Below are 16,984 nucleotides of genomic sequence, written 5' to 3'. Positions count from 1 at the left end.
GGAAAAGGACAAACCGGACTTACTTTGTCTTGATGTGGCTGGATCATACCTTCAGTTTGGTTCAGCTGTGTCAGAGATGACTTCTTAGACATTTGTATCGCTTACATGATTAGTAGTCACTGTTTTCAGTTTAATATCTGTTTTGAAAGTTTGATTTTATTAGAATTTTGCACATCATGCATATTTTTTTATTTTAATTTCTAATAAATATATTTAAAAAAACAAATACAGCATGTCCTATTTGTATTAAACAGAGGCAATGAAGACAAAAAAGTTGTTTTGATCCCCACAAAATGTTTTATTTAAGGAATATTGGGAACAGAAAATTTTTAAAATACATTTTGATGGATATTTTTTAGAACATTAGCAAATATGATCTACAATATATTCAAAGATTCAGAGATCCAATGAAAAATATTTTAAAATAAAAGTTTATTGCAGTAACAGCATAAATTGTGTTGTTATGGTATATGGTATAATTGCTTATTTTACAATCACATTCTTAAATAAAATATTTTTTTTAAATTACAACTCTAAAGCATTTCAGTGTAGATTTGAATAAAATATCTTTATAATTCAATGTTTATAATTGAAAGTTATCAAACTCCTCTACAATTCTGTATTAAAATTAAAAATTTGCATTTCATCTTTTTTGCTTAAATGTTTTTAATGTTCTGACTAATATACATTAGCTGTGTCTCAATTCATGGGTTGCAGCTGACGTGGGCCGGCTGCTTGCGTTGGCTGCATATGTAAAATGGGACAGTCCCTACCCTAAAACGAGTAGTTTGTGTGCAGGAATAAGATTAGGACAAGAATTTCAACWTTCTGAGAAAAAAAAGGTCAGAAACGTGTATCTAATGATGATTTTACACCAATAGCTCTGACCTCAGTTTTGATGCAAATTTTTTTGGAAAGACTTATCAGAGATGAGATTCTTAAACAGACACAACAGTTTTAGACATGCAGTTTGCTTATAGGCCCACAGAAGAGTAGAGGATGCAACCCTCACTCTGTTAAAACTGCTTCCTAAACATCTACACTTAAATGGGACACATGTCAGACTTTTATTTGTTAATGTTTCAGCTTTTAATACAATCCAACCTCTTATTAATCAAGAAACTTGTGGAATAGTTTGATTTGTGTAACAATCTGGTGGGCTGGATCCTTTTATTTTAGAGTAAATAAGTGTCTCTGTGACTTTAAGCATTCTTCCACTGGGTCACCCCAAGGATGTGTACTGTCACCTCTACCTTTTATTCTGTACACAAGTGTGTCGGAGCAGATGTGACAACAGGTTCATTATAAAGTATGCAGCAGATGATTCTGTTATTGTCAGTCTGCTTAAAGGAAATGAAAGTGGTCATGGACAGGTGACTGATGACTGTTGGATGGTGTGAGGACTCTTCTAAACATTGATCAGACAAAATATATGATTATTGATTTTAGAAGAAAACCCCACAAGCATAAAGGTCAAGCCATTGAAAGAGTGCAAAGTCATAAATATCTTGGGACAGTTATAGATCATAAACTAAACTTTGAAATTAATTTTGTCACAGTGTGCAAAATGTTCAATTAATTCGTTAAATGCTTTGTCTCATTTTGCCTGCATAGTTCTGTAATGCGCTTTTTGACCTAAAGAAGTTGCCGTACTGTCGCCATGGAGATGGGAAATAAACAACCATTAAGAAAAAAAAAATCCGAAAGGTAAACACGGTGATAGTAGTGCTGAAAAGTGTGTCCAGAAACGAGGATAAAAAGCAAAACTCCGCAGGAAAAGGTGAAACGATGACATCGCTCGCAGATTTTGATGAGGAATGCGGTGAAGACGTCTTCRAACTCCCCGAAATTTGTCTGAAAATATTAAGGTACCTGCTTGATAAATAAACTGTACGAGTTTAACATGTAGTCGCATCCAATTTTCTACGGACGTTTGTGTCATTCTGATTAAAGGCACTTGGGTGAAACGTGTGAAGGACAGTTTCATGGCGAAGGAATCGCTCAGTTTGAGGACGGACACATGTTYAAGGTGCTCCAAATGTGTTGAAATTAGCTTCATTTGTGACAGAAATTAAACGAAATAACTTCTTTTGTTTGAAGGGGATGTTCTCTGGAGGACTWATGCATGGACTCGGGGTTCTCATTCTGGAAACCAGCCTGAAATACGAGGTGAGGTGACATGTCCATGTCAAGGCGCGCGGGCCAGATCTGGGCCACGTGACAATATTATCTGGTCCATTGAATAATAAATGTTAGGGCTGGCCTTCTAACCTGTCTCTTCTTTGATTTTGCTTTTTAAAAAGGTCCAAAAACATGGAGGCTTGGGCATGTATTGGGACAGGGGATATTCAACATTTTTTAATGAATAATTTAACATAATACTTTTTAAAAAATCAAGCTCTATGGAGGAGTTAGTCAATAAATTGAACTTGAAGTTGACCCTTGATTAAGCTCGAGCTTATAATTTCATCTCCTTTTCTATATCATTTGTTATATTTGCTTTAAGCATGTGTTTCATTATGTTTTATTTCTTTCAGCTGCTTAGACGCGACAACAGATGAGCTCACTGTCGCATTTGTGTTATGTCAGATGTTGAAGTGAGTTTAAGTGTCTGATCCAACAGGGAGAGTTTTCGTGCAATAAACCATCAGGCCGGGGCACCTACACCTGGATGGATGGCAGCAGCTATACGGGGGRGATCTGCTGTGGTCGACGACACGGGACGGGCTCCTACAAATCTGCCAACCATGGTCCTTCTTACGTAGGGCAGTGGGACCAGGATAGGAGGCATGGAGAGGTATGATTCTCTCTATTTTTATGTGTAGTTACTTTTTCTAATATATATATTTTAAAGGCGTATGGTTATAGGGTACAGTGTATTATAATGAGGACAAGACATCTTGGTACAAAGGACAATGGGTGATGAACAGCAGAGAGGGATCAGGAGTAAGACGGTATGGATGTCATATGTAAATGCACAATTTGTGAATTTTAGCCCAGGGAGATAAAATCTGTTTGTGAACAGCTACCCCTCTGGTAACACTTACTCTGGTGAGTGGAAGAACAATATGAGGCATGGCGAGGGCACCATGAATTGGCTGAAAGAGGGACAGCGTTATGAAGGAAGATGGGAAAATGGAGTCCAGGTAGGAAATTTCTTCTTTTTTTATTTTATTTTTTAATTCTTTTAAAGGAACAGTCATGTTAGAATATTTAAAAATGTAATTGGGCATCTAAACTGGATTTTTTTTTTTTTTTTTACCAGCATGGTTTTGGCAGGCACGTGTGGATCGTAGAGCGAGCAGATGTCTCCCAGTATTTCCAGAGCAACCAGTACAAGGGGAATTTCTCTGAGGGTCAGAGGCACGGAGAAGGGACTTTTTACTACGCTGGCGGTGCCGTCTACACAGGAGGATGGAAAAACAATAAAAAACATGGACAGGTGAGGCCAGTAAACGTTGCTGTCTCACGTGTGAAAATGTGACAAATGACAAAGTTTTTGGTTACATTTTGAAAATCGTTACGTTTGATCTCATGTCATACTGTGAGATCTTGACTATCTGTTTACACTTCGAGTACGTGTTGTGAAKAACTCTCTTCTAYTGTTGTTTGAATTTTATTTATTTAGAAGGGACAATGCACATYWATCAACATTTCTGTAAATGTGCCAGAGTTARCCACAGGCTAATTTTCATCTRTTGTCCCTGGACTTGCTATAAAAATAGTTAAACACAGTTGTCTCCATCTCACCCAGCATCTTACTGATGGGTTTGTAGCCTTTTCCAGCCTTGTGCAGATCTATGATCTTGTCCCTGACATTGTTAGACAGCTCCCTGGTCCTGTTCATGTTGCAGAGGTTAGAGTCTGACTGAGTGAGTCTGTGGACAGGAGTCTTTTATACACGTGACAATACAAAACAGCTGTATTTAGTGCAGGTAACGAGTTGATTAGGAGCGTCTAACTGGTCTATAGGAGCCAGAACTCTTAAYGGTTGGTAGGGGGATCACATGCTTTGTAATACTCTGCAAAATGCAAATAAATTTATACAATTTATAAATGGTGATTTTCCGGATTTATTTTTATTGTTTTTATTCTCTCRCTGTTAAAATGAACCTACTCATAAAATCAGAGACTGTTCATGTCTTTGCAAGTGGGCAAGCTTGCAAAATCAGCAAGGGATCAAGTAATTATTTCCTCCAYTGTATCTAGTGATTATTTTCTGAAAGTCATGAAGTGGTTCATCAGATATTTTGCTAACATACAAAATAAGAGTGTATATTGTGATCTTGAGTTGTTTTGTCTTCCTGCCTCAGGACTAGAGATGTAAAATAATAACTATGCTATAATTTGGCTCCTTTACAGTCTATACAGAAATATAGGGTTGTTCATTAATTTGCAGTGTCCTGATTTAATAAACAAAACAAACACACAGATTAACCATTATCATATTTCTTTCTTTTGTGTAGTTATTTACACATACTGTAAAAAAAATAAAAAATACTATTTTTTTAATATAAGTGAATGCATTCTGGKTTGTTTAGGGTAAATTCACTGCCACGAATGGACAAGTGTTTGAAGGAGAGTTTGTGGATGACCGACTGATGAGACCCAGTTTAGCCGGAACTGGAACATCATGTGGTAAAATTATTTTCTAGTAACAATAATCAATAAACTCCAAAGATCAATGAGCTTGTGTCTCATTGCAGACATGCTGAATGTGTTGGACAATGCTAATAGTGTGCATTGCCAATGCAATGCACACTATTGTGATTCGTTTCCCATCCAAGTCATCTCAACTTTGGCATGCTTCTCCTCCTGCATACTTTGTCCTACAGCTCCATTGTAATTTATATCTGTAAAGCCCCTGTGCCAAATGATGGCTATGCCTTTTGGTGCCTGTAAARCYTATAGTTTATGAAATATTAATGTTTAATGAATTATAATAGCAGTCAATGGAGCCTTTTWTTGGTCCAATACTGSCCCATGCTGTACTCAMCKTGGTTCTGCACCATAGTTTAATATTTCAACTCAGTAGTTCAGTGTTTACAGTACTAATATGATTGTATTTTGATGTTTTACTATAATATTGTCTTAATACTGCTCTATTTCTGTAATATTATGCAGTTTAATGTCAATAATTGCATTGGCAAGGTAAACTCTTTCTGCAAACATACAATCCAAGCCCTGGGATTGTCCTCTGCCACAGCTCCTAAAGTGTCATGGTGAACACTGTGGGATTTCATTCAGGAGATCAGGGTTCAATCCCAGCTATGAACAAACTGTTTCAGTAAAACTACATAATTTCAGTTTATTATATTGTCACACAATTACCCTTATTACAAACACCTGCTGACTTGGCAGGTGTTTGACTGATAATAATTAGAAAACACATTTGAACTTGGTCACACTTCATTCTGCAAGTCCAATGCTGCAGGCAAAGCCATGCTACGTGGCAATGCACACTTGTTTTTACATCGTAAAAACCCATGTCTAGTTCATGTTGTTCTTCATTCCAGACGAGGCCAGTTCTGCAGAGATCCACTCTCCTTTCACCCCCATGCTTCTTCGGGAGTTCCTCAGTAGACTTGTGATTCTGGCTTTCCACATCTACAAGAAAGACATGATGTGAAGAATAAAACCTCTACTGTTCTACAATCATCTTAATAATTACAGTATTCTGATAAAACACTTTAATGGTTCGATGACGACGATGGATAATCTTCAGGCTTTGAAAAAACAATAATAGCTGAAATTGCGGGAAAAAAATGAATTCTGTGAAATATGCTGAGTTGGAAAACACAAATGGTTTTTCTACTTCCAGGTCTGAAAAGCACCTTCTGGCCTCCTGCCTCACCAAACTGTTGACCGAAGATCTTCTTCCGAACGCCACAAAAGTTAAAGGTGCAGAAACCTGCGTTTAATAATATCCACTCAGGGTCAAGACTTTTAAATAGAAAAGGAAAATATAGGAATACAAAAACATAACAACAGATAAGTAGACGTAATAAAATTAACGTTTCATTTCTCAACATAACATCTTAGGCATGAAAGGTAGTGTGTGGTACGCATTCCTTTGAGGAATTCTTGGTCTTTTCTATTGTGCATTCTTGTTTTTAAACCTCAGTAGTCATCTCTCTTATGAGCCTTCAGTTGAAAACTAACAAACAGAATAATGTCTAAAAATAACCACCACCACACACGGTCCAGTTCATCAGTAGTTTGTTTGTAGTTTTACTCTCTGGCTCTGCATTGTGCAGCAATTTAAAGCCGAGTTCAACAACTTGAATATCCCTCGAGCCAGGCTTCCTGTTCAGGCAGCGAGATGTTGCCCTGGAGGCCTTGAAGTACACGGAGAGGTGCTGGGACGTCTTCGAGGTGTTCTGCGCTGTCAACACGTCCCGCCGAGACGAGAAGACCGTGACCTGGAGACAGCTCATGTGGATGTTTAAGGTGCAGCTTCTCGTCTCTGCCTGCAGAGTTCCTGCCCTGTTTGAACTGATTTAATTTACAAGTGCTGTTCGAAATTATCTTCCCATTTTAGTTTGAAGATMATTCCAGTACGATGTGTGTTTTTAAAAAAAAGATTTTAATGAGTGTCTTTCTGCACAGGATCTGCGTCTGTTCGATCAGCAGCTGACAACAACAAAATTTATGGAGGTCAGCACCGCAGAGTACCGTGACATCAACAGATCGGCCTTTTTGCAACAACAGGTTTGTTCTTAAAACCAGTCAGGTTGTGGTGTGTTTGTCGCTGCAGCTGTAGGCAGAGCTGTTTCTAGACACCATGGGGCTCCAGGCAAGTGGGACAACCGAGGTCCTGTACACACTACATCCCACTTTTAACTACATTAACCAGAGTCACGTGAAAGAATTATGATGTAAACAGCAATTATTAATTATTATCATGTTTCATATGGTCGTTGCATTTGGCCACTTCACCACCGTCCCTCAGGGGACCACTTTTACCTCGGGACCCTAGGCAAATACTTACCYTATCATGATAGCACTGGCTGTAGGTCAGGGGTCTGCAGCCTTTACAGGTCACAATTTCAGTAAGTTCAATTTAAGACCTTTTAAGACCATTAGGAATGACATTTAAAACCAAATCGACGCATTAACAGAAACATTCAAATGGTCCCAGAAATTTTACAATAGAAACCTTTTATTGCTATCAATTTACTTATTAAAGAATATTTAATTTTAATACAAAAAACACTAAATTATTTGAATGAAACGATCATATCTGACTGCTGTGAACCGCTTTCAACCGAGTGAAAAAAATCACTGATATCAAGTCAAGTCTTATTGAAAACACACTTTCCCATGTTTAAACAACAAGCAGTGGACATGACTGAACTTCTGTTTTTAGAGCAGGTAGATAAGCCACTGTATGTGGGGGGTTGTAGCGGTAAAGAGGTCAAAAACATGGAAGTAAACTGACAGTTTTGCCTGCAGTTATCATGGGATTTGTAGTTTAATCATGACCAGTAACAAACTTAGCTCTTCATGAAGACAGATYGTGTCAACCTCCGATTACRACTTTTAACTTTCTTTATTTTTGCAGCCAACGCTTCTCAGGAATGATCAAAAGCAGRAAAAATTAAGACTTGACAAAACTAAATTTAAGACCTTGGATGAAAATTTGGGTGTTTTTAAGATTTTTCTAGGCCTAAAATTTGGATTTTCAAATTTTAGACTTTTTAAGACCTGGCAAGAACCCTGAGTTCAAACAGCCATTCTGGTCCTCTTCCAAATAAATACTATTTGCTCAGAGCTGCTAAAACTCAGCAAGTTTTATATMAACACTACATACAAAAATCATAGTTTTTGACATCAGGAAATTAAAAATCTGYAATAAACTGTTCACTGCATCTGCTTATCTATACAGGCCTGTGTAAATAGCAGCTGAATTTGTGGGAAAATTTTGTATATACCACGTAAAACAATAAGGCATATGAAAGAAATACACAAAAAAGTTGTTTGTTGAATATTTGATTGGGGATAAAATTTCATTTACTTAAAACGTTTTATCTAAAGTTCTCGTCAAAGGCAAGGTTGTAATCTTGGATGTAATCAGAATGATTGGCCATACATTTGTTGTTTTTCTATTCCTGATTTCCATGTTAGTTTTGGTGGAAGCTCCAAAGAGCTGCCCGGTGGTTCCTGAACCCTGCTTTATCGTTCACCCTTCTTCTCTCCTCTAAACGTCTGCTGTGATTCTCGGCTGCAGATCACATTCCTGGAGTTTTTCGAATGTCTTCTGGGCTGTGCAGAGGTGAAGCGTCAGCAGGTCTGTGATGATCCGGAGAACCAGGTCCTGTTCAGATCTGAGGACCAGATCAGAGGGAATCTGCTGAAGGATGAGAACCAACAGGTCAGATCCTCTGCATCTTTTATCCATTTTACAATATGTGGGCATTTTGTAAATGTTTTTTTTTCCTCCTGAAAAGATCAAGATTTCTTTTTATCCAGTTTTGTTGTAGACAAATGTGATGTAATTTATTCCAGACAGGAAACATCACTGCTCAGGATGTGGCAAGTGGAGAAGAAGTCAAAAGTCAAGAAATACCTCAAGTCGAAGGTTTGGTTTGTTATTTTAGTAATGCTGTACGTACGTATCTTTTAGTATATTTAAGTACATATAATCAAATATATATATATTGCACTATTAGCTTTAGCTTGTAATCATGTCTAGTAAATCTGAAGATCACTCATGACTTGTTAGGGTGAACTTGAAGGAGGTAAATCAACAGAATTTCCCTGGTAAAAGGACCTTTGGCAATTAAAAACTAATACTTTTGTCTAACAAGATTTCTTTTCTCTTTTAGATCACACTGAGCATCAATATGAAGTAAAAGATGAGCCACAAAGCAAAACGGAAGCCAAAACCCCTCAAGTAGAGCTCCTCATCCTGACAAATCGATGGTTTTTTGAGGAATATTTCCTTCCTGCATTTAACAATTACCAGTCAGTGACAAGAGAGATGAGGAAGAACCAGAGCAAAGAACTGCACTTATAATCAATTCATGCTCATAACTGTTGGTCTGTAAGGTTGACATTAAATATGAATAAGCAGAAAAACACACAAAGAAAGAAGTCATTTGTTCTGAAATTTTCACAGTTGAAAATCAAAACCATAAATCTACATTTAAAGCAAGTGTTTGTCGTTGTTTTATAATTAAAAGACGACAATTGGACATCCTGTTTGAACTTTATTTATAACTTTATGCAAAACAAAAATATTTTTTTACTACTCAAAACAACTCAGTCAAAAAAACACGGGTTTAAAAGACAGTATCAAAGTATATTCATGTAAAAAACAAAACAAACAAACAAACAAAAAACAAGGCATCAAAAACAATCTTTTAATTTTTTTGACATTCTCTGTCTACATGTTGGMAGGTGGGGTGAAGACCATAAGGTCCCTGGGACAAACAGACTCCCGTATCCTGTCCCTCATGTCCGGGGTGAAGAGGAGCAGGTCGGACTCAGCAGTCTGGACCTAAAAACAACAGACATCTTTGTCAGCAAAGATGAGATGCTAGTGAAGAAACAAATCTGACTTAGARACGTTGATTTGAATAAATATTTGGATCTAAAGGAATGAAAAGTAGAAGAACCTCAACCTGTGGTGATGGAAGAGTAAAGACTGAAGACACCGCTGTGAATGCTGTGATGAGCAGAAAAAGAGCCAACATTGAGGTTTTCATCAACAATCAGATAAGCACAACTTTTTTCTGTAAAAACTGCAATATGTTCCTAAACCCCAACTCTGAAAAAGATGGGAAGTTGCAYAAAACGTAATGAAAGAAGATGCAGTAATTTATGCATCTAATAAACAGAATTTATTCACAGTGAATAAAAAAAGTGTGCAAATCTAGATGTGTGCTTAAACCTAATCTAAATGTCTCTTGTAGTTACTTTTATTTTATGTTTAATTTGAATATAATTCAAAGACAAAGTAAGAACCATGGTGCACTTCTATCGTCTGCACTAACATTGTTGGAATGAAASTGGAAATATAGTTTTTCTACATAAGACAGGAGATTACAACCTTATAGCCAGGACAATTGCTGGTGGGCCAAATCACATGGCTTGGCCCACTCTGAGCACCTCTGCACTAAATGATTTAAACTAGTGAGAGGTCTGGACTGCAGCAGGTCAGTCATGCTGTTGTAATTGATGCAGAATGAGGTTTAACCTGGTCTTGCTGGAATATGGAAGGCCTTTCCTGATAATGACCTGATCTGGAGGGGAGCAATTGTTCTAAAAYCTGTACATAGTTTTCTGCATTGATGGCACCTTTACAGATGTAGAAGTTGTTCATGCCATCTGCCTTTCTGGATGGCACAATGAACTGTGTTTACAATGACTTGTGGAAGGGTCTGAAGGTTGTAGTTGTCTAATATCAACCTTCAGCTTGGTCCTCTGAGCACAGAGATCCTCCAGATTCAATCTTTTGACGACATTATGAACTACAGATTTTGGGATACTCAAAGTTTTCTGTTGACAAACACTCTGAAAGTGTTCCACTACCTTTAAATTCAGTTTTATTGTTGTCTGATGAACCTCTGCCCATCTTTACCTCTGAGAAATTCAGTCTCTTAAAAATACCCTTACCTCTCTTACTGACAACAGAACTCGTAAAATCTCATCCACCTGTTTTTTATGCACACTGTTTACTTTGACATCCTGTTGTTGCCTCATTCCATTGATAGGTTTAATAAGCTTCACTGCGAATAAAATTTGGATTTATGAGTTTTGCAAATCGTTGCATTCTCTTTTTTATATACATTTTTACAAAATCTCCAAATCATATCAGACTTGGGGTTGTAGAAATCCCTGCCTGCAGCAGCTTTATCCAATCCAAAATCCCAACTGGATTCTGAGTGTGTGCCATACCTGGCTCCTGCTGCATGAGAAGTTCCTCAGGTTGCCCTCGGGGACTCTCCATCTCTACGTCTGCTCTCTCAGGTGACATCATCTCTCCAGCAGCCGCATCTCTTGGTGACAGGCTGCATCTTTGTGAAGGCTGGAGGTAGCGCTCAAAATCCAAACCAGGAAGTTCCTAAAGGTACAAGAAACAATAGTTGCAGGAGCAAATAAACAACACCTGTCCTGGCGGGGTGAACTGACTGCAATAAAACAAAGAAAGGTCAAACTGTTCACCTCAGTGACAGAACTATTGGGCGTGTGACACACAGACTGCTGGGCCTCCACAGCAGGAGAGGAGGCRGGTGCGTAGCCAGGAGATCCACGGGGCGACAGCGTGAAACTCAGAGAGGATGGAGGCTCGGGGGCCTGCAGGACCGGTGGAAGAGTTTTGCTTGTGGTGATTGCTGCTTTATTGTCCTCCTCCTCTGCAGAAGCTTCCTGCATACAGACACTTTCTGACTGCTGTGTGGGGCTCTGCTCAGGCTGGGCCTCGTCTGAAAGCACTTCCTTCACAGGTGAGAACCAAAGGGAGGGGTTTACCGCATCCCGTCGGCTCTGAGGAGTGCAYGGCCGAGACCTCGATGCTGGAGTTTGCTCCAGGGTGAGGCGGGGTTGCCCTGGAGAGTGGGCGGGCTGAGCAGGAGAAGGCTTCGCGCTGACGGGAGTCCGGGCCAGCGCGAGGGACCTGYGAGTGGCTCTTCTGGGTGAGAGCAGGGAGCAGGGAGACGCCTGAGGAAGCACGGCGGCACTCGGGCGGCTCGATCTCCGAGCTGGAAACACAAATATGGCACTGAGGACGAATCCTGCAGCTCAACCCGAAAGGAAGGAGAATTCACAAGCAAAGAACATAAAACGTCATTTCTCTGACCTGGTGCCTTGGCCGGGCTCTCCACCTTAAAGAAACCTCCATCAAAGACGACAGTTTCCAGAGTTCTGTCCGCTGCCTGGGCTTGTGGCTCCTGAGGGGCGGGGTTTTCAGCGTTTGCTGCTTTCTCAGCCTCAGCTGCCTGCTGTTTGGCTCTCATAGCAGCTTTTACAGCAGCCAGACGAGACTTAGCCGCAGCTTTGGTTCCTGCTGGTTTGGCAGGTGGGGCAGCTGGTAGTTTCTTAGAACAGAAAAACACAAACAAAAAAATACTTAGTTGAAGATTTGAGATGCAATTACAGGGTTCCTACAGTTTAAAGCAAGTGCAATTTAAGATTTTTGATTGCCGAGTGAAATTAAAATTAAGACCAATTTCATAAACACAAATGACAAAAGAATAAAAACTGGCAGAAACTCATAAATCAAAGTGTTTTTGGTTGAAGTAATCTAATATTGCTAATAGACCAATTGTTTTTATCCATATCTAACTTTAGCAGAAACATTCTTAGCAGTCAGTTTTAAACTTACGATTTCCAGAAATTAAATTAACGACCMAAAATTTGGAGTTTTAGGACCCACAGTGGGGTCTAAACCCCAACTTGCTGTAGATGAAACCTTAAAGTGCCTGTGACATTAAATGTTTGTAAGAAAAGTGAATGCATTTTTGGAAAGACAACATTATTAACATATTAAATAAATTTCTCATTGCTCAGATGGACGGTTGTTGAGATATTTACATGTGAAATAACAGGAAGTGATGTCAAAGGGGAATGTCTGCATGCAAATATTAAAAAAATAAACATTACCAATTATTTTAATATATGAGATGAATTACAATCATCCTATTTACAATGTGTTCACATTTTTAAGACTTATGAAAGATTGATTTAAGACATTTTAAGGCTAATTAAGGCCTTAGTTTTAGATTATGAATTCAATGACTTTTAAAACTGTTTAATGATCTGCAGGAACCCTGGATTAAAAAGCTAYTAAAAGTTTGTCCTTTGTATGGTTTCTATAAGTTTTGACTTTAGTCCTTTCTAAAACAGGCAAAATTTAGATGCAAATAAAATAAACATTTTAACAAAGCAACATTTTGGAGTCTTCACCTTTACTATTTTCTTCTGGCGTGGAGGAGACTTGTGCTCCTCCACCCAGCCTCGACCCTCTGCCTCTTTGAGTGCTTCAAACTTTTTGTTCACGTCTTCCACCTGGCAAAGACCAAAAGATCTCACAATCAGCCTTCATGAAAAAAAAACAACAACTTTGTCTCTTACAAGACACCAACCTGGAAATAAACCATGTCCCAGAATCCCTGCAGGTCGGTGCAGGTGGTGATCTTCTCCCCGCGCCCCAGCTCACAGTCGTCCACCAGTCCGCTGAACTGCTTGAAACGCTCCTTCATCAGCAGCCTCGCCTGACCCACAGCCGTACGCATGCCATCCCTCACTGCCCGAGAAGAGCAACAGCGCCACTTTGAGTCCTTAGTTCCACATTCAAAATGTCACTGTTGGTTAGCAAGAAGCACTCACTTTCTTCTGGAATGATCTCATCATCCACTTTAGCCTCCCAGATGTGACAAAGAGCCGTCAGTCTGTCTGTTTCATTGGCGATCTCCGATCTGAACAGATTAGAGTCAGCACAAACACGATGCACGGTTTGTGTTTAAAAACCGAACCACAGAAAGGATGATTAGATCAGGAACAGAAACAAAAAGAAAAAGAAAAGTACACCACCTGAAGTAAGGTACATTGTGTTTTGATTCCAGGGGATTTCCTGGAGTCGGAGGAGCAACTGCAGGAGATGTATGAGGAGTCTTTGGAGGCGTGGCTTCACTGGGCTGAGGCTGCAGCTCAGGCGTTACCACCGAAGCTGGAACGTTAAAACTGGAACTGGATAAAAGAAATCACATGTCAGCATTTAGAACCTGAACAAAAGGGAGTTTTAAATCCGCACGATGGTTTAAACATGGAAAAGAAACACAGACCTCGGTGTCAGGAAGGCGTCGGCCGAGCGAGGAGTCAGGGGCTCAAACTTAAAAGACGACATGCCAGCAGGAGCCTGGAAGGTAAAACCTTCCGGAGCAAAAGACTGACGGACMGAGTTCCTGACAGGAACAGAATCCTCTGGAGCTTGGTCCACTGCCATGTCTTCCTCCTCRGGACAGGGCTGTGGGCTGGGAGGACATAGTGTTTCCTCCTGGTGCTCCCTCGGTTCTTGCTCCTGTACACGCAATAAAAAAGGAAAATAGCAACCAACATAATGCACCTTTATTTTAAAGCTCCTGTAGAATGCAGTGTGAAATATTCAGCGACGCCTCACCTCGACGGCAGCAGTGTTTGTGGTGCTTCTCGCAGCTGCAAAGACGCCAGTGGGGTTTAAAACAATTCAAACTATTGATGTTCATAAAGCAGTGAAGAAGTGAGGTAGAATCTAAAAAGTACCTTTACACTTCTCTCCTTCACCAGAGGGAGGAGGCAGAGGGTTGACAACAGCTCTGGACCTTGTTGTTCTCACATCTGAGGGCAGAAAATAACACTTAACATGCTTGCAGTTTTCTAAAAATAAAACAAAATAAAAAAAAGCTGCTTTCTCCTACATTGAAATATTTCTCTGACAGCAAACCAAAGAGTGATATATTTTTAGATTAACAAAAAAAAAAAGAAAAAAAAAAAAGAATGGTCACGTACTTGCAGCCCTGGCTTTACGATCATCTTTCGTCACAAGAGCTTTTGTAACGAGAGACGTGCTGGCCGATATGGTTGAAGCTCGTGTGGGAGCCTGGACGGCAGGACAGCCTGACACAGAGACACAGATTGAGATGCAAATACAGAAAGACAATAGCCGGTGTCGAGGTTCAGTCATGTCCCGGGATTCGTGCCCTCATTAGTTACCTGCACCGGCTCTGGCCTGGGCAGCAGCTGCTTGAGGCTTGACGACAGCGAGGCGGGCTCTGGTTGATGGTTCTGCTGCAGGTTGAGGAAAGAGTGGGACGTTAAAATACGAGGCTTCAGCTCACCGTTTCATAAAGAGGCATTCAGCTCATTTACCTCCGTTTGCTGGTTTCTGCAACGTCAGAGGCTGYGCAGACATTGGCAAAAGAAAAATAAAAACAACAAAGTATAAATTAGATTATATTCGTTATCAGATTGTACAAAGACATCAGAAAATACTGATTTAAAATTTAACACCCCCACAAAAAACAGCACCTTTTGTGCTACTTGACGCTGCGTCATTGAACGGGTGACTCTGGTACTCTGAGATGTCACCTTTTTCTGAAAGACATGAAAATATTTTACTGAAATATAAATAGCGAGCCCCTCCTTTTTTAAATCCTTCATTACATCAAACCAATGTAGAAGTGAGTGGTGCAACAACGATATGCTTGCATTAAATAGTGTACCATTACCTCCTTCAGTCTGGATGAAGTAGGTTGGACTGAGGGCAGCAAGGAAAAGTTAATGGTGTCATTTGGCTGATAGAGGCCAACTTTAAATACTCCTTTGCGCTCCTTTTCTCTCTTTTCCTTCTCCTTCTCAAGGGCCTTCTGTTCTTTCCAGCGCTCGAGCCGTTTCATTCTCTCCTCTTGGGCAATAGCTGTTGGAAAATAAGCATTTGATTACGCCCATCTTACTTTGCATTTGTCGATTTCAAAACATTATAGGTGAGTGTTATCACTAGACAGATCATTGTACATTTGTGTGGGGTTGCTTCAGCTGTTGCTGTGTCTGAAACAAACAAATCAAGCCCTACTTTTAGCAGTCTTGGTGGAGGTCTGCTTCTCTTGAATAGTCGACATGTTGACTGTTGCTACGGAGACATTCAGGGACGATGTTTCCAGCTCGGGGAGTTTATCCAGCTGCCTGCGTGTGTTCACAGTCCGTTCTCGATTCTCCTTTTGGGACTGAGACCTCCTGCGGGACATTTTCACCCTCAGCATCGAGACGCTCGTGTCCCGCTGTCGGTGGCGAGAAAACCGAGATTCCATGTTTATCTGAAGTAATGACAAAAAAGGAAAAGCAAAACAAAAATATATTAACAAAGGCACAGAAAACATGAAAGACATTTACAATCAGTCAACTGTTACAGTGACACAACTGGCATGTTAATAACAAGCACAAATGAAGACAAAAACACACTTTTATAGCAATATTTTTACAGTCATGATATTTTGAGGTCCCACACACGAAACACAAAGTTTATCTTCATAAGTAGCATGATGGAACATAAACTTTTTATTATATTTTAATTTAAAAAAGGCTTTTCTTTAGGTTTTCCAAATCAATAAGAAGCACACAAGACTAGATGTGATGCTGTTATTTTATGTTGATAAAAATGTGCATTTTGGCTAACTTATTATTGTTGTTCATTGGTTAACATTGTCCCTTTTCACTGATAAATAAATCTGTTTCACTTTAGTGCATCGAAAGCGTCTGGACTCTATAAGACAGGTAAACAACTTCTCCACAGACAGTATWATACAACACARTAGAGCCATGTTCACCAYGTACTGGATGATGAAAATCAACAAKAAGAGTATGTTATAGTAAAATGCATGAGGTTCCATTATATCCATGTAAACATGTTTAGATAGAGCAGCGAGTCATTAATAGCCCGGGCTGTGAAAGGTTTTAATGTTTTATTCTTAAATACATAAGTGAATTGTGATATTCGAGGCTGACAATTTAAAACTTTTGACAAGAAATCGCAAATATTACAGTCAACAGCAGCACCCAAAGCACAAAAACGAAGAACAGAGAGAACAGCTAACAAAACTAAGCTAGCAGAGCAGTTAACTTCCGAAAGCTAAGGTTAAATCGTTTTATTTGGCTACCAGTGACCTACAATGAATAAAAACGCACACATTACCTGATTTGATATATTTTCCTTTTCCTTCTAAACAAAATACTTATTTAAACGTATTTTAGCGGACAAGCTAAACCCAAGAAGCTTAGCACAGCCTAAACAAACCCAACTAATGCGTTTGAGGGTTTGAAAATAGCACAAGAGCCGCTGATTGGCTGTCAGTCAGGAGCCTCGCTCTCTGATTGGTTCTTGTTCTTCTTCGTGACAACTGAACGAAGAAAGGCGGAAAAGGATTCCTTTTGGCAAGTTCCGGTTCATTTTTGTGTTGGGGAAAACACACACACACACACACACACACACACACACACACACACACAC

At 39.5% G+C, this 16,984-nt stretch overlaps 2 protein-coding genes across 4 annotated transcripts; one reads left to right on the top strand and one right to left on the bottom strand.

Moving 5' to 3' along the window:
• The first annotated feature begins 1,696 nt into the window (after positions 1-1,696).
• Positions 1,697-9,337, top strand: rsph10b (radial spoke head 10 homolog B). The gene is made up of 15 exons (XM_014027744.1): positions 1,697-1,868; positions 1,954-2,029; positions 2,101-2,169; positions 2,624-2,797; positions 2,869-2,954; positions 3,026-3,146; positions 3,266-3,442; positions 4,542-4,638; positions 5,517-5,625; positions 5,822-5,901; positions 6,302-6,450; positions 6,610-6,711; positions 8,231-8,374; positions 8,509-8,581; positions 8,829-9,337. Exons 1-15 carry the CDS (start codon positions 1,789-1,791, stop codon positions 9,017-9,019), a joined length of 1,728 nt encoding a protein of 575 aa, XP_013883198.1. The 5' UTR covers positions 1,697-1,788; the 3' UTR covers positions 9,020-9,337.
• dlgap5 (discs, large (Drosophila) homolog-associated protein 5) lies at positions 9,200-16,785 on the bottom strand. Of its 3 annotated transcripts, none has more exons than XM_014027741.1 (19): positions 16,670-16,784; positions 15,554-15,794; positions 15,210-15,397; positions 15,010-15,075; positions 14,851-14,881; positions 14,695-14,769; positions 14,491-14,598; positions 14,245-14,319; positions 14,123-14,157; positions 13,788-14,023; positions 13,537-13,692; positions 13,333-13,421; positions 13,089-13,249; positions 12,910-13,011; positions 11,804-12,041; positions 11,170-11,705; positions 10,903-11,068; positions 9,621-9,670; positions 9,200-9,502 (listed from the first exon to the last, which is right to left on the bottom strand). In XM_014027741.1, exons 2-19 carry the CDS (start codon positions 15,786-15,788, stop codon positions 9,389-9,391), a joined length of 2,661 nt encoding a protein of 886 aa, XP_013883195.1. In that variant the 5' UTR covers positions 15,789-15,794; positions 16,670-16,784; the 3' UTR covers positions 9,200-9,388. The 3 variants fall into 3 exon arrangements, with proteins under 3 accessions (XP_013883195.1, XP_013883196.1, XP_013883197.1); XM_014027742.1 differs by having other exon boundaries at positions 9,627-9,670; positions 16,670-16,781; XM_014027743.1 differs by lacking the exon at positions 9,621-9,670 and having other exon boundaries at positions 9,397-9,502; positions 16,670-16,785.
• Positions 16,786-16,984: the final 199 nt, after the last annotated feature.

The sequence above is a fragment of the Austrofundulus limnaeus genome, unplaced genomic scaffold, assembly GCF_001266775.1.
Source record: "Austrofundulus limnaeus strain Quisiro unplaced genomic scaffold, Austrofundulus_limnaeus-1.0 Scaffold680, whole genome shotgun sequence".
Lineage (NCBI taxonomy): Eukaryota > Metazoa > Chordata > Actinopteri > Cyprinodontiformes > Rivulidae > Austrofundulus > Austrofundulus limnaeus.
Note: the sequence above shows the minus strand (reverse complement) of the source record. Positions and strands in the feature narration are given on the sequence as shown.